This window comes from Temnothorax longispinosus, chromosome 3 (assembly GCF_030848805.1).
Source record: "Temnothorax longispinosus isolate EJ_2023e chromosome 3, Tlon_JGU_v1, whole genome shotgun sequence".
Taxonomy (NCBI): Eukaryota; Metazoa; Arthropoda; class Insecta; order Hymenoptera; family Formicidae; genus Temnothorax; species Temnothorax longispinosus.
Genome location: NC_092360.1, coordinates 6871460 through 6888777, shown reverse-complemented (window position 1 = coordinate 6888777; position 17318 = coordinate 6871460). Strand labels below are relative to the sequence as shown.

The following is a 17318-nucleotide window of genomic DNA, read 5'->3' as shown; positions in this document are numbered from 1 at the left end:
TCTATCAACCGATACCTGATGACAAGAAGTACATGGTTTCCTCAAGTCTCAAGTATTTCTTGTATAATATCTATTATTGATATCTATAAGCGCGATTACATCTCTCTCTATTAGATCATGAACAATGAATTAGATGTTAAACGTTGATCAAATATTCCATAATATAAATATTGACAAGTAATTAAAAAAAAAAAAATATATATATATATACATATAAAAGTATGTAATGCATTTAATATTCTATGTATTGAATGTTTTTCATATGAGTTAGACGCATGAAGATATGAAAATGTTAGGACAAGACTTTTTATACAAAATTTAAATATACACGTTCTTATTTATAAATTATTCTATATAAGGCTATAATATAAAAAATACTAATTCTCGCAATAACTGAAATGTCCATCAATTTTCTTTCAAATATGTATACATCACATATATTTTTTACCATTTGGAGATATTTTTAAATGCAATTTAAAATAATCATTATCGACAAACAATAGAATGGAGAAATAAAATGTAAAATGTTATATTAGTACAAAAAGATGATGATGCTGTAACGTAATACAAATATTGAAGATAAATCTTGAAATCTTAAAAATGTGATCTTTTTATAGATCTTTCATAGATCTGATGTAAATTTTCTTGGTTTGCGACTGAGATATTTTTCTTTTTTTCATAATTATATGTAAGTACAAAAAATGATGATACTGTAACGAAATATAAATATTGAAGATGAATCTTAAATATTATCTCTTCATAGATCTGATGTAAATTTACTTTGTTTGCAATATTTTTCCTTTCTTTATGATGGAATAAATTAGAAGCTCAAAAAATGAGGATATGGACAAAAGGAAATGAGTATATGTTTCCTACCATATGAGATTTGTATATTATTTTTATAAGTAAAAGAACAATTATGTATCATAGAATGAAAACTTATATTATAAACTTTGAGCTTTACAAATACACAAAATTTAATTTCAAGTACAAAGGTACATGAATTTGTACATAGTTGCGTTTATTTTTCTATACTTAACATTCATTGTAAAACATTTTCGATATATTAATTATACATTATAAGAATTTTATTATTTAATAGAAACAAATAATTTTAACAAAACTTGGTATGTTATTTATTTAATTCTTCCCTCCCATATGAGGTACACTTCATATGATAGTCAGATAGACAATCTACTCAACACGCACATACGGAAGATAATTTCTTTCTTTCTCGAACATATATATGTACATATATATGTGTGCGTGTGTGTGTCTGTATACATAAATTTGTAAATTCAACAATCTTTAAAGTAAACATTTATATACGTCATTTCGTATTCTTTTTCCACCATTGGCATTTAACAATAGAGTTTGTACAATAAATGATTTATACGGTTCTTTATACATTCATCATAAATAAAAGAACATCTATGTTACTGAAATACTAGATTTGTACGTGTAATTACGTATCATTAAAAATTCTAATAACGATTTTGGTAAATTGAGATTATAAACATGACAAATAAAATTAACATACATCATGAATAATAAATATAACATGAATACTATGACCATCCCATAACAAGACAGCATATTATATATAATGTATAATTTCTTATTTTTTATAACCATAAATATTGATATCTTCCACGTCTCTTTGGTAATCTTATATATTGTTTTTCTTTTATCTGAATATGTATACTGTATACATATATAATGGCACATATACATACAGATCTTTTATATATAAAAACAGCCTAAATATAAATTATATATAATATACATATAATAAGTTAGAAAAGATGTTATCGTTACACTTTTTATAAATGTCGTGAGCTGCAGTTAAATATGTCATTAACATAATATTTGTTTAGTTATTTAGTTTACTGTTTCTACATTTTAAAAGATTAGAAAAGTACATATATTCAACATATAGATATCCATAGACAATTGTGAGTTATATTAATTGTAAAATGTTCTGTATGCAAATATATGATGTAACTTAATATGTAGGATATGCTTCAGGAATGGATGCAACGCTGGAGAATGATAACTCCTGTGAAGTATGTCCCACATATATTAAGTTGTTATAAGACGTTAATACTGGTTATCATGCTGTAACTATCTCATAAATACAATATAAATATTATACTCGTCAAATACAATGTTTGCACAAATACGTAAGTTTATTTCTTTATTCGATAGGACTAGTCCTGATAGACGATTTTATCGATTTCGATTTCTCAGTATTACGAGTCTGATACAGACTTTTATCACATTCATTTTTTTTACGAAAAGGGAATTCCTTATATCACACCCATATATACTAAGGACATATCACGATCTGCGTAGCTCGATTTTTCTCTTTTCCCATAAAATGTCCTCTCTTCGCGAATCTATGAAGTTTAAAACTTATTTAACAAATGCACCATAGATCAGACTATATGTTATTCGAAGCATTTGAATGCTGGGCTAAGTTAACACTGGCCCCAGAGAGATATAGTAATCAATGGATATTTTGTACTAAAAATTGGGATATGCATGCAGGCTTTTTTACAATGTGCGAATAGTTTCCTTACAATAAATCTAAGTGTGGAATATTATAAATAAAAAATCATTGCAAAAATAAAAATAAATAATGTTATAGAATATTCGTTTTTTTATTAGATTATATAAAGGTAAAGTATGCCTATCCCGTAAATAAAAATAACATGGAGTCTGAGACCATGGATTCTAATAGCAAATTAGATGGAAAAGTGCGCATTACAATTATATACCGTATAAAATATCATTGGAACAAATTGCATGTAACTAGATATCACGTGATAGCCTATGCTACGCGAAATAATGAATTGATTTGTACGGGCTGACGCAATTGTGGCAAAACTTGTTTAAATTGGCATTTATACACAGAACATAAGCAAATAGTTTTGCTTTGCTTATAAAAAATATACTACTTTGTTTATTCTGTATATCTTCTGGCTTATCTCATGGCAGATATCTCTTCTCAGACATAAATAACTCCACGAATTTTCTCAATAATTTGTTATCTGTGACGTGTACTTTTTAAAAATCTAATCGATACTTCATTCTATTGTATGTTTCTTTAAAAATAATTTTAATCTTGTTGGATAATCTGTCATTACGCCAGTTGCTCCCAAATCAAATGCTCTTTGGAATTCTTCGTCCTTATTCAAGACCCAAAAATAGACCTATACAAATACATGTGCTAATAATATTGAAAATCAATGATATAATCAAATGTATGTAGTAATTGTAGTTGTATACACTTACATGTATGCCTCGTGCTCTTAAATGATTAAATAAACACGGCCTCATTAATAGTACGTTAATCGTACGTACTACCAACTTTTCCACCGGCAAAAATGTCGGACTCGGGCCACCTTTTCGTCTAGAATGAAAATACAAGGGAATTTTTTGCAATATAATTTTACTGCAACTATAAAAAGCTGAAAAATATATCATTTATATTACCGTAAATAGATTGAAGGCAAGAAAATTTCAAGATGCGTTTCCTTTAATGGTACAAACGGTAACAAGCCAGTATACATGAGAAGTATCAACATCGTTACACGTTGCATCGAGAACAATAAGTTTACATTTGGATTCTACAACAAAATCAAGATTATTAAAAATATATAAAAATTAATAATATACAAATTTATATATGTGGCTTTCTATTTTAAATAATAAATACCAGCTTTTACGATAACACATAAAAAATTTTAATAAGAACAATTCAACTTAAAAACTGTTATGCTACAAATTTTAATGAAGTATTATATTACAAATCCTTTTAAAATGTTAATTTAATCTTTATAGAGGCATAATAGGTATGAATATTAACATACCATTTTGTAGCATTTCTGTGTGACTTCATCACTGAAGTTTCCCCAAACTGTATATTCCTCTCTATTGTATTCTTTTATGAGATCAGAAACTTTTGATATAAGCCGATCGTTATTGATTTTAATGTCAATGTTAATAGGGATATCGGGGAATGCCTCAAAGACTTCTCGCAACAATGCAAATCGTCGCTCCTCTTCCTTCGCCGAACCGACATACTCCACATCTGTTCAACTACAGTATTTAAATAATTCTGTTCGTAAGTGCGGCCCATTCTTAAAATAATAGATGACAATACCTGGATCAAAATCAATCGGTAAACGTTGCTTTAAGAGCGGTAAATCCTTGTAATCCAATTCGGAGATATTTTTATCCACGCCAGTACTGCGCAAAAGATTGTGATCGTGAGAGACTACTACTTCACCGTCTCTTGTAAGGTGACAGTCTAATTCCAACATTTGCGTTCCAATAGCCACCGCTCTGCAATTGTAAGTAAATATATTGACTTTGCTCGAGCGTATAATTACAACATTAGCATAATTTCAAATAAATCTATTATAATCATAAATATTAATCAAGCAGGCATAATCAAGTGGACAACAAGGTGGTCGAGAAAATGTTTTGCTGCAGATAAAAAAAAGTAATGATATGCATAACGCAGGAAAAACTTGATTTAAATACATTATGCTAATGTTATTAGACAGACTTCAAGTGTTTTAATTTTTTCGCTATTTATCAGTTCTGATATAAATTTTCATGAACATAATCTTTTTTTCTTATCTAAATAAGTAGTGTAATAATATTAGAAGAAAGCAATAGCTTATAACTTTTGAACTATTATTGTAAAACATAAAAAACACTCGAATAAATTGCTCTTGTTATTCTATATTATAAAAGTATGTGTAATAAAAACATTTTTTAACGTATTAAGTAACGCGAAAAATAAGTATTCCAGGAGGATATAAAGTACCAATGTAAAAATTAAATCACATGAATATTGACGTAGAATAAAAAAAAACATGAAATCCTTCCTACATTATTTTTACGTTAAGTACTTGAAATGAGAAATCACATGTAAACGTATACACTTCATCATGCTGCCGTTCGGTTATTTATACCGGTGATTAGCAAATTTCACACTGATTAACACAGATGACAATGCGTTTTCGCAGCCTTGGGGACGAGGTAGTCTTGAGTAAACAATACTTTCACTAACCGTTTGAATGCGCACATCGTGTTTTCATAGCTCTCGCCGGCACCTAAAAGAAAAAGAGAAGAGATTTATCCGCAGGGCAGGATTAATAAAGAGGAATTAATTCGCGCCCGCGAGCGCGATCCGCGGATGGTAAACAAAGGGAGGGACGAGGGACGACGACTCACCGCCCCGATGGCTGATGTGCTGGCACAAAAACTTCACCTTCTTCTTCCTGTGCAGCAGAGTGGGATACTTGAACAGGATCATCGAGGTCAGCATGTAGCCGCCGATCAGGGTGTACAGCAACATCTTAGCCTGCCTTGGTTACCCGTGCCGCGCGATATACCCTTATCCGCTGTCGAACATGACAGTGGGCGCGCTCGGTGCGTGCCGAAACGACGGACGCAAATAAACGGAGGGACTGGAGTCACTGGAGAGAGTGGAGGGAGCGGAGCAGACGACGGCGCAAGTGTGTGGGAGTGTGGCGGGTGGCCGCCGCGCCGGCCCTGAATTGCCCTGAATCACGCGCCTTCGAGAGCGGCGTGCCACGTGCCACAAGGGCCCGCGCGTCACGATCGGCCAATCGGGTGGCGCCGCGAAAGATACTTAGGCCAGTATTCAGAATCAGATCTTATTTCAAAACCGTCTTAAGTAAGTAATATCTTGAGATGCTAATACGGCTCTGTGATTGGTTAATGAATCTTAAAATTGTACTTAAGATGGTCTTAAATATAAGAACCGACTATGAATACCGGCCTTACTTTCGATTGAGGCTCCGATTAACTTAAGAACGACTTCGACCAATTCTCCGATTAACTTCCGTCAATGTCTGTCGATCCTATTTTTAGTTCTAAAAATTGAAAAAGTAAATTGAACCGAAATTAAAGTTAATTGGTAAAAATGAATTCAATCAATAGAATTGCCTAAAATAGAATTTCTAGCTATAATACGAATCTTTTTTTTATTAAACAAAATATCTAACGAAATAGTATTATTTGATAAATTAATCGTTGATCAAGTTAATCGAAATTTAGTCGAAATCGTCCTAACTCAACCGGCAGATTCTTTTGCAGCGAAATGTTAACTGTATACAATTTATTTTTAATCCAGTCTTCCTTTTCACCTATTAAATGACAAAAGATTGATAATTCGGTCCATGCCAAAGAAATATTGTATTTATTATTCGATAAACTTATAATCATCTATTAAGTATAGTTAATCAGAGTTTGCAGGTGTTGAAGTCATTCATAGAGATTATTTAATTTTCGCGAAGTAATAGCTACTATAGTCTGCAAAAATGTCTCAACTAACGCGCGAACAACATAAATTCTTTCTTTTATGAAAAGAAAGATTAAATTATAGGGAACGGCGAATATAATTATGCAGTTGAAAATTTCATGCAATTCTGCCAGTTGAAACTACATATTCGGATAGCTAACGTCCATTGTTATCAATGCGCATTAACTTTAATCTTGGTTTAATTTAATTTTTATCTTTTTCTAATTCTTATAACTTAGAAAGAGATAAAAAGTAAGTTAAATTAAAATTAAAGTTAATATATATCTACATCGGTAGAAATGAAAATAAAATATTTTTTTAAACGCATTTTATTTCGTAATGTTAATTTTTATCGAAATAAAAATTTCTTTGTATTCGCCAGTTACGAAATACAAATATTGGATTACACGAACGTTGTAATTTGTAATATCGACACGATGACATCCAATTAATTCGGTCCCGTTAAATTCTGTCGTATAAACACGAACTTCTTTTATTTTTGTCATTTCAAGCGCACATTGCACATTCATCTTCCGTCCGATTTAAATTCCCGATACCGTTACTAGACCGTTACTTCCTCGATCCGGAGCTATTTTGAGAAAGTAGAAAGAATCTCGCGTGGAAATCAGGCATAAATATTATCCAGCCGAACGCGCGCCGTATAGTCTGATCTATACGTTCTACGTATCTTTATGCGTATAGCCCCGAGCCTCGACGACCCGACGCGCTCGGCTCGGCGAGCGCCGCACCGCACCGAATGCACCTGGCAGACGATTCCGAAAGTTACTCCGGAAAAATGCGCTTCTTTCGCCAGCGTCCCTCGCACGGTTGACGCGATGTCCGAATCGAACTCGCCGAAAACGGACACGAGTAGCTCCAGCCTCCTGCGGCGATTCCGCTTTCAAAAAAAACAAACGAAGGCCATGAACATGTGTAAGAAACTCGAGCGTAGCCTTTTTGCCATTATTCTTCCGTCTCGTTAATCGATGTACGCGCGTAATTGGTGTGTACATCCTTGACGGGGTCTCGCCGCTTTTCTATACGCTTTCGCGAAACGGCACCACGGCGGCGTTTATGCGATACACGTTTCGGTTTAGCAGTTCAACATTTTTAAAGGTCAATTTTAAATGATTTCTTTCGTACACTGCTTGCACTCCGATATAAATTCTAAGCTGGATTCGTTGTGTAAAAGTTCATCGCAGACATTTAATTTGATTTCTGATCTTATCCCTGCCGTGTCTCAATAAACGGTATATAATATACCAATTTTGTCTACAATTTTAGCTGATGAGGATAGTAACTTGGTAAGCTCAGACACACAAGTGCGCCGTAAACCCGTAAACCGCATTGAGGATAGTGACAGCGATATTGGTAGCCCAGCGAAGCCAAGTTCAGACTGTAACGCCAAAGGTAAAGAGAATAAGTTAAAGTACCTGACAACTTTGTATCCACAGAATGATGTAATAGTAAGTATCTTCAGATTTTTTATCTTCAGATTTTCTATAAGCAGACCTTTCTTTCAGCCGAATAAAAATAATCAATACAATATTAATGATTTAATTGCCGCCTAAATTTTCATCTCTCTCATTAGGCAAATCTTTATATTGTCTTCAATATTCGAGATAAAGCTGCTAACTAACAAATATGTTGTGACTTTGTATTAAATAAGAGCAAAAAAATTATTATATGAATCATTTTTTAGCATATACAGGAAGTACTTAAAAGCACCAATTGGAATGTCGAGGAGGCGGAGGAGGAGCTTAAAAAAAATAGGAAAAGGGGTTTGAAGGAGTCTGCAAAAACTAGCAAGAAAAAAAGGAGAAAATTAAATGTAGACGAGGATGTAGATGTTGATTCGGATGAGGGGAATTACAATAAAGACAAAGTATTTAATAGGTACATATATAATTTTGCAACGATTTATGTACTCCCAATTAAATACATGATCGCGATACAAACGTATATTATTGTTTTACAGTGATGAGGATTCGGATGTGGAGATATCTAACGAGCTTACAGGTGATAAGAAATCAGTTTTGGAATTTATGCAAACTGCTCTACCGTCGGAACTGCTTCTGATGTCCCAATGTTCTCAAAAGAGAGCCTGCGCTATTATAGATGCAAGGCCATTTGAAGATTGGAGAGACTTAGTGAATAAATTTCAAAATATAAAATACTTAGACACAGAATTATTGAATGCTGCTCAGGTAAATTCGACAAAATATATATATAGGGACAATAGGACAAAATATATATATATATATATATAATAGGTTGGCCAATAAGTCCGTGCGGTTTTTTACTTATAAATGTTACTTATAAATAACCGCACGGACTTATTGGCCAACCCAATATATACAACATAAAAATGTAGTGATATTTATCTTCTATTAATTAACAACGAAAGAGCATCGAGCCGTAACTAGGTGTTAATGTTAATGTATTCATAAATAATTTAATTTAACAGACGTTTCGGTCAACATATTGGACCATCCTCAGTGTCGTACAATAATCGGAGTAACATTAAACAGAAATTACACATTCAAAAATTAAAAACTAAGCGCAGTTTGTTGTTTTCGGATTACGTCATGATAAAGGTTCGTTTCGTTCATCGTGCGATCCTTTATCGAGTCAGCATTATCGGAGAAGTATTCTCTTACAATGATATAGCTATATATGCTGACTCGACAAAGGATCGCACGACGAACGAAACGAACCTTTATCATGACGTAATCCGAAAACAACGAACGTTTGCGCTTAGTTTTTAATTTTTGAATGTGTAATTTCTGTTTAATGTTACTCCGATTATTGTACGACACTGAGGATGGTCCAATATGTTGACCGAAACGGCGAAACGTCTGTTAAATTAAATTATATGTGAATACATTAACATTAACACCTAGTTACGGCTCGATGCTCTTTCGTTGTTAATTGATTTTTAATCCTGTGAGCCTTTACTTTTATATCTTCTATTACATTACTAGAATTTGGAATGATTTTCATTGAACTCGTGAAAAGATTTTCATAATTCTGATAATAAAATATATATGTATAATTACGATTAATTCTATTTCTAATATGTACAAAAAGGTACTACTATCTACACGTCATGTGGTGGAACTGCTGATGAAAAAATGCCTTCGCTTATCTACCAACATGGAGAAAGCTGTGGCTGCTGGGGCATCGACCATAACACAGCAGCCAAAATTATTATCGCCAAACTTGACACTAGCTCCGTATCAAATGGTCGGCCTAAACTGGCTTGCTGTTATGCATGCGCAGAATGTTAACGGTATACTAGCTGATGAAATGGGTTTGGGGAAAACGATACAAGTGATAGCATTTCTGACATATCTGAAAGAAGCTGATCTTCTCGATGAAAAGGATGGGCCTCATTTAATTGTCGTTCCCAGTTCAACTATGGGTAACATATTGCGTCTTTAGACATTTGATCCGCGAGAGGTCTTTACAATATACAAAAATCTTTCTCTCGATACAGAAAATTGGATGGACGAGTTGGAAAAATGGTCACCTAGCTTGAAAGTTGTGCAGTATTATGGCTCTCAAGAGGAACGAAAGGAGATGCGAATGGGGTGGCGAAACGGTGATCTCGATGACGTCGATGTTTTGTTAACTACATACAATTTGATCTGCAGCACTCCAGAGGAGCGTAGACTATTTCGCGTCATGCCGTTGAACTATGTGGTCTTTGATGAAGCTCATATGCTCAAGAATATGAGCAGTGTTAGATATGAAAATCTCGTCAGGATTAATGTATGTATTAATCATATATGTATATATGTGTAAAAATTCAAGAAAGCTTATAACAAATATCTTATAATCTACTTTGAAGGCTAAACATCGAATTCTACTGACTGGTACGCCTCTACAAAATAATTTATTGGAATTAATATCTTTGCTGATATTCGTAATGCCTTCATTATTTGCTGGAAAACAAGCCGATTTAAAAAGTCTCTTCTCCAAAAATCACGTAAGCCATATTGAACTATCATTATTAAAAAATATATTAATCGTATTTTATGTATAAGGTATTTATTTGTAACTCGTGTTCTGAATAAATTTTCAGAAAACACCTAACGATAAGAAGAACGGAGAACAGCCGTTGTTCGAAAGAGAACAAGTGAAAAATGCAAAAGAAATTATGCGACCGTTTGTTCTACGGCGACTTAAAGTTGAAGTTTTACGCGACTTGCCTTATAAGAAAGACGAAATAATACGATGCGCGTTAATTGAAAAGCAGCAAAGTATGTACAACAAATTAGTCGCGCAATTTTCAGCAGAGGCCAGCGAAATTACAGACGTAAATGGTACTGGTATGATGATGCAGTTGAGGAAGCTCGCCAATCATCCCCTTCTCGTACGTGATTATTACGATGAGAAAAAACTAAAGGTATGTACGCAATCTGTGAAACTGTTTTTTCATTTGTTCTCTTTAATCCTGATTTATCAATGCATCATTAGGCTATAGCGAGTAGACTGGCGAAAGAATCAGGTTACAAACAGAAGAATCCAGAGTACGTCTTTGAAGAGTTGATTTGGGCGTCTGATTATCAAATAAATCAATTGACTCGTACATACAAAAGTATAGCCGGATTTGGTTTGCCTCAAGAACTCATTCCTCAAGCTGGTAAATTGAAGGAACTGGACAAGTTGCTACCACAATTGAAAACGGATGGTCACAGGGTGCTCATTTTTAGCCAGTTTACTATGGTGTTAGACATACTCGAAGAATATTTAGCTATTAGGGGACAGACATTTTTAAGGTTTGCTATAACTAATTATTGCTGTGGCTGTCTCATATGCTATCATCTCAGGTCAAAATTCTAATGAATTTAACATTCAAATTAGGCTAGATGGCAGTACACCTGTAACTGAGAGACAAAGTCTTATAAATGAGTATACACAAGATCCAAGTATATTCATATTTTTATTATCAACAAGAGCAGGAGGTTTGGGGATCAATTTAACTGCTGCTGATACGGTCATAATACACGACATAGATTTCAACCCCTACAATGACAAACAAGCAGAAGATCGATGTCACCGTGTGGGACAAAAGAAGTATGCATTGTCGCAAGATTTAACCGTATTTTTAAGTTGAGATAAAACATATGTTTTATTATCATTCGTTAAAACGAATATATCCAAGATGCTGAATTATCTTGCAGACCCGTATCTATAATAAGATTATTAAGTGAAGGCACAATAGAGGAAGGCATGTACGAGATAGCGCAAGAAAAATTGCATCTTGAACAACAAATTACTGGAAATGAAGGTAAGTAAAAAAACATTTTGTCTCGTAATGTGACAAAAATTAACAAAATGTATTTTGTTTGCAGAAAATGAAAATGCGGATAAAAAGTCCGTTATAAAATTATTAAAGATGACTATAGGTCAGGATCACAATAAATCACTGTCGTCAATGAAAAATGCCAATAAAGGAATCGACGCAGTAGGAAATGATAAAAATTTGTAAATAAGGAATTTTATTTCTATTTGTAATAATCATGAATTTTGATATATTCCAATTTAATGTATACTGATCATGTCAAATATCGTGAAATCATTGTAAACACACGAGGGAAACATAATGTATTTTGTATAAAGGATCACGTTTTTAACTTTTACTCACCGATTCAATAGAAATATAACACAATTTGTAGATTTTATATTTATAATGTGCGCTGTGGAATATTTCCTTTTATGTTATTTTGTATGTCTATTAAATCATTCCTTTATTTATCTACACAATATGCATTTTGTTTTATTTTACACAGCATGCTTTGCATGCTTCTATTTATATAACCTTTTTTTTAAAGCTATTAAGATATATCAAAATATTTAAAAGTATAACGTCGAATAAACGAAAGAAAAAAATAATAAATGCTTAAAAGATATGATCTCCGTAATAAGCAAGAATCATTAAATTGTATTTTTTAAATTTAGTATAAAATTGAAAAGCAATGTATAATAATCAACTTCAGCATGTGATTATTCATTGACACGCCAACATTTGATTACAAAAGGAAGAAAGTTGTAGAAATTACATAAATGAAATAAATATGGCACAACTTTGTGAAAAATAGAAGTAATTTACACAACCACGATCATTTATATAAACATTAATAAACACGTAATTTTTTAGTTGTATAGAAGACATATGAAAAAATTTTATTATATATTACAATCTTCAGGATATACTTTGGCTCGTTAAAAGCTCTGACATTCCATCCTTAATGATTTTTAAGCTTTCTAAATCGGCGTTTATTGTCGAAATAAGCTGCGCCATTCCCTGCTGCTCCATACTTAAATACTGAAATAATATACAAAACGATTATATATACTATTTGATGATAATTTTAAGCTAAAGTGAATAGAGAATATTTTCTTACCGTTTTAATATCATCCTGTGCTATGGGATCCATTGTATACCTCTCTTGGTTTTGAATATCGATGTGCCGTCTCATTCTGAGCTGAGACAGCATTTCACTAATTCTACCTTTATATTGCGTTGGAGCGCTAATTTGTGAATGCATTGCTTCAAATCTGCGTGTTAAAACTTCTTCTTCCGGTTGTAAGGATAATCCAACTTTTCGCGTAATCTCCTGCCGTACTAGCACCTTTAAATGAAATTTATGTTGTTAGCAGACAAAAAACATCAAGAGTAAGATTAACGGAATAATTAATCGTTACAATACCTGCAAAACCCTGTGTTGAAGTTCCAATAATGTACGCCTATGTTCCTTAAGTCGGGCTTGTGTAGCAGTGTGCTGCCTTTGCAAGCCTTGTATCTTTTCAGCTGCCATATCCAGAAAAGCTCTATGTCTAGCAGTTTCCTCTTCTTGACACTTCAGTCTGTGCTTAACTTGCTGAAAGCCGACCATAGGAACCGGAATATACAGCTCCGGATTGGGATTGTCTAACTGCGCTTGTTTCCATAATCTGGCGTCAATAGCGCAAGGTGGATTATCCAGGTATTCTTTTAGCTGTGACGGATCAAGTTTTACCAACGGAAATACATCTTCGACTCCACTTTGTACTAACTGTTGTTTTTGCATAATCTGCGACAGGTACGCGACCAATTCGTTGGCGGGAATTTTTCTATAAGAACCGGTAATTCCTTTCTCCGACACATATATTGTCACTTGACTTTTGTTCTCCCCCATTGATTTGACATTATCCACGGTTACTGTCAGATTGGGCTTATTCCCCAGCAAACCATTGAGAAATACTACTAACTGCTGCTTCCCATCCTGCACGTCCTTTTCTTTCTTATTAAAGCACAACACTACTAAACCATCGTTGTTGTCGGCGTCGGGTATGCGACTGTATGTAATGGCTTTAAATCTGCATAGCGAATTTTCCTGAGTAAGATCTATAGGTGGGGCATTTATGGAATAATAAGCTTTTCCTGTACCCCACAACGCTTGAATAAGATTCCACCTGGCAATGGTATTATCTCGCTCGTCATTATACAACTGACAATTGAACACAGCGTTATAGAGAGCTTCTGATGCAGTATTTGTAGGTTGTTGTTGCTGCTGTAGTTGTTGCTGTTGCTGCTGAGGCTGTGTCAGGCCAGTACCAAATCCGGTGAATCCTGTTCCTGTGCATAAATATGTAAAAAGTAAGGAAAAAATATCGCAATATCTCAGAAATCTCAATATCTATATCTGTATAAGAGATTTTGCATTACCTGTTCCAAATCCACCGAATCCAGTAGTACCACTGGTGGTAGCCGGCTTGCTTCCGAATGCACCAAAACCCGTGTTTGTGCCGAAACCCGTTGAAGCAGTGCCCGCACCGCCGAATCCGCCGAACAGGCTAGGGGTAGACGTAGTGGTGGTTGTTCCAAATCCACCGAAACCTCCGAAACTCAACGTCGACGTCGTCGCTGTCCCGAAACCACCGAAATTAGTCGTGGGAGCCGGGGCGCTGCCAAATGTCGAAGTTGTACCAAATCCAGTGGTCGCGGAGGAGGCGGGAGTACCAAAAGCTGGCGCCGAACCGAAGGCGCTCGTTGGCGTAGCACCGAACGTAGGTCCAGATCCAAAACCCGTGTTCGGCGCGGCACCGAAGCCAGTGGCTGTCGGAGTACCGAATCCGGTGCCAGTACCGAATCCAGCGGTCTGCGTCGACGGCGTGCCAAATAGGCTTGGCGTTGAAGTGGTCGGTGTGCTAAACCCGAACGAGGGCGTTCCAAATCCTGCCACTTTAAAATTCGTAACAAGTTAACGCTTTCAGCAAAAACTGAAAAAGCATAAGCATATTTCTGTTAGATATATTAGGTCTGCTCTTTTTAGCTGAACTTGTGTGTTGCACAGTTCATCTTTTCTATTTTCCTTCCGTGTGAAAAGAAAAAGAGGGAAGATGAACCGTGCGCGAGAGAAGTTCAGCTAAAAGTCCCCCGATCTTTTTTTGTTTAATATGAAGTTAGGTAAATCATGTCAATTAAAAGGTGTTTGCTATTGTGACATTCTTCGTTGCTTATTTTATGAAAACAATTTTTAATGTGACGCTTATATTTTCGAATGTGATTATATATATTAAAAGATACCGCATGGATACACCTGACTGTCTGTAGATTACACTATTTGGATTATCTATTGAGATTTTCATATTTAAAAATTCAAAAGTCGATTACAAATATATATAATTTTTTAATAATACGGTCATAATATGATGTAAAATAACATAAGATGGCATTTCTAAGTCAGCAGAATGATCTACAGGTAATATTCAGCAATAAGAAAGTTAACATACTAGGTAAACTTGGATAAATTCGTCGTTGACGTTATTAAAACATAATGTAATTTAATACAAAGTTAAAGTGCACTCTAAACCTTCAACAGACCAGCTTCTACACACAACTGGCACACAATTCACCACAGACAGCCGCTACATCTAATGTCCTCCGTCATATCAAGTCAGTACAGGATCCTTCCACTCAAATCATAAGCGAACTTGGTACTACCGACATAGCAATCGGGGTAACAACTGTTATAACAATTTGTCTCCTCTGACACACTTTACTTCAGACAATTTGACTCGATTTATCTCTGCGCAGGACGCGACCGCGGAAATTATGATAACGACACTTGGAAAGATCCCAAACGAGATGTATTATCTGGAAGATACGACCATCGGCAGAAAAGTTGCAGCTTACGGCACCGAGTCACGCACGATACTCGACCGTACTACGCTGGCATCGATCGGGACCGTTAAATCCGACGAGTTCGCGGATCGCTCGACGGTGCTGATCATCTTGCTGACCACGCTCCTAGTCATACTATTCATGTGCTGCGTCACGGCGTGCATTATCGCGAGATCCAGGAGTAGGCACGCTTTCCTGGCGAAGAGCGACGTCGAGTGCAGCCCGGATTGCGGGGGCGTGAACCAGCCCCTGCTGAACAAGGCTTCCGACACGACCACCGGAACCAGCTCGACGAGGAACTGAGGGGAGAGCTCCGTTTCTACGTCGCGGCCTCGCGCACGACCACTCCTCCTCAACTTCACTCGGCACGGATCGACGAAGTCCCTCTCGCTGCCCTCGCTGGAGTGCCGTTCTTAACCTCAAAATTGTCACGCGCAAACTGTCGCGAGATACCTACGAAAGCAGAACGTCCGCGAACGTCCCTACGTCCGATGGAGAGGTAGAATCCTCGCGAACGAGGAAGGAAGAGGAAAAGGGAAAGAACGCGGGGAAATGCGGGACGAGTGAGAGAAATTCGCGATGTCTCGCGACGAGCGACTTACCAGGTTTAACCGGCGTCGCCGTGGACGCCGGCGTGGTGCCGAAAGCGAACGAAGGTGCGGGCGTCGACGTGGACGCCCCGAAACCGCTACCGAACGACATATCGACCTCCTGTCCGTACCGCGGACCCGAACGTTGCCTGATCGCGTGGGCAACGTACCCGCGTCGCGACGCGTGCGATCACGAGCGCGCGGCGACGGGAGCGAATTCGGCGAATCGCAACATGGCCGTTCGCACGTGCGATAGGAGCTGTGTTGGTTCTTCGCGGGCTAAACTCCGTCCGTCGTTTTCTCAACTCTCTTTCTCCCACTAACGTCCAATCGTGCGCTCGTCTCGTTTTAAGTGCGGAAGGTGCAACACGACACAGCTGGCGGAGAACAGATGTGCGCACGGGCGGGAGATTTCAGTGATGCGCGCGCAGGAAATCTGCGCGACGCGACGCGCGAGATTTATCTTATTAAACGCCTCGCTCGTCGTCGTATCGTAGAGATCACGTTCGTCACGATCAAATTCGTTTGTAAAATGGAAAATATTGACTGTGTACAATCTACAATGTATTGTTTTTAATTCAATCTTCCTTTCCATCTATCAAATGATAAAAAATAGACAATTCTGTGTATACTATATGCATATTAAGTACTCGATTAATTCAATCGACGGAATTGCCTGCAGCAAAATTTTCAATGTTGTCTGTATAATTTGTCATTCTTAATTTCTAATGTCTCTTTCCACATCAAAATAGTGAGAAATTGATAATTCTGTCTGTCTTAATATACTGCGGGTAATATTTATAACAGGCTGCTTACTCGCCGATTAAGCTAATCGGAGTTTGATCTGAAGTCATTATTACTTAATTTGATATTTATTTTTTAACCCTAGACAGACTCACTTATTTTTCTCATACGTGAATGACTCACTGGGGTAATACGTTACCCCAAACTTGTACCGCGTGTATAATATTTCCAGAATGTTCTTAGAAAACTTTATAATAGATAATTTTGTTTGTTGTTTAATAGGGAAGACGATATAGTAGTCATCAATTTGCGGTAGTAAAAAAAAAACAGTAAAAAAATTTCGAAAAACAAAACAAAGAACCAAAAATTTGGCTGAAAATGATGCGAATTTGAATTTCGCGTGGGGTAACGTATTACCCCAGTGAGTCTGTCTAGGGTTAATCAATTTTGTTTCAGCAAATTCATA

At 35.8% G+C, this 17318-nt stretch overlaps 4 protein-coding genes across 4 annotated transcripts; 2 read left to right on the top strand and 2 right to left on the bottom strand.

Annotated features, from left to right (window-relative positions):
- Window positions 1-2644: 2644 nt before the first annotated feature.
- Window positions 2645-5554, bottom strand: LOC139810601 (lysophospholipase D GDPD1). The gene is made up of 7 exons (XM_071774291.1): window positions 5251-5554; window positions 5087-5129; window positions 4169-4350; window positions 3876-4096; window positions 3499-3632; window positions 3298-3415; window positions 2645-3215 (listed from the first exon to the last, which is right to left on the bottom strand). Exons 1-7 carry the CDS (start codon window positions 5372-5374, stop codon window positions 3090-3092), a joined length of 948 nt encoding a protein of 315 aa, XP_071630392.1. The 5' UTR covers window positions 5375-5554; the 3' UTR covers window positions 2645-3089.
- A 1480-nt stretch (window positions 5555-7034) lies between these two features.
- Etl1 (SWI/SNF-related, matrix-associated actin-dependent regulator of chromatin, subfamily a, containing DEAD/H box 1) lies at window positions 7035-12115 on the top strand. Its single transcript, XM_071774275.1, has 12 exons — window positions 7035-7276; window positions 7628-7809; window positions 8046-8239; window positions 8322-8550; window positions 9434-9767; window positions 9843-10117; window positions 10197-10334; window positions 10431-10754; window positions 10826-11127; window positions 11213-11425; window positions 11533-11639; window positions 11704-12115. The coding sequence occupies exons 1-12, from the start codon at window positions 7036-7038 to the stop codon at window positions 11838-11840; spliced, it is 2676 nt and encodes an 891-aa protein (XP_071630376.1). The 5' UTR covers window position 7035; the 3' UTR covers window positions 11841-12115.
- Window positions 11211-17294, bottom strand: Nup54 (nuclear pore complex protein Nup54). Its single transcript, XM_071774283.1, has 5 exons — window positions 16121-17294; window positions 14061-14576; window positions 13063-13970; window positions 12757-12984; window positions 11211-12677 (listed from the first exon to the last, which is right to left on the bottom strand). The coding sequence occupies exons 1-5, from the start codon at window positions 16218-16220 to the stop codon at window positions 12555-12557; spliced, it is 1875 nt and encodes a 624-aa protein (XP_071630384.1). The 5' UTR covers window positions 16221-17294; the 3' UTR covers window positions 11211-12554.
- LOC139809371 (uncharacterized) lies at window positions 15064-15821 on the top strand. Its single transcript, XM_071772218.1, has 3 exons — window positions 15064-15096; window positions 15217-15354; window positions 15432-15821. Exons 1-3 carry the CDS (start codon window positions 15064-15066, stop codon window positions 15819-15821), a joined length of 561 nt encoding a protein of 186 aa, XP_071628319.1.
- Window positions 17295-17318: the final 24 nt, after the last annotated feature.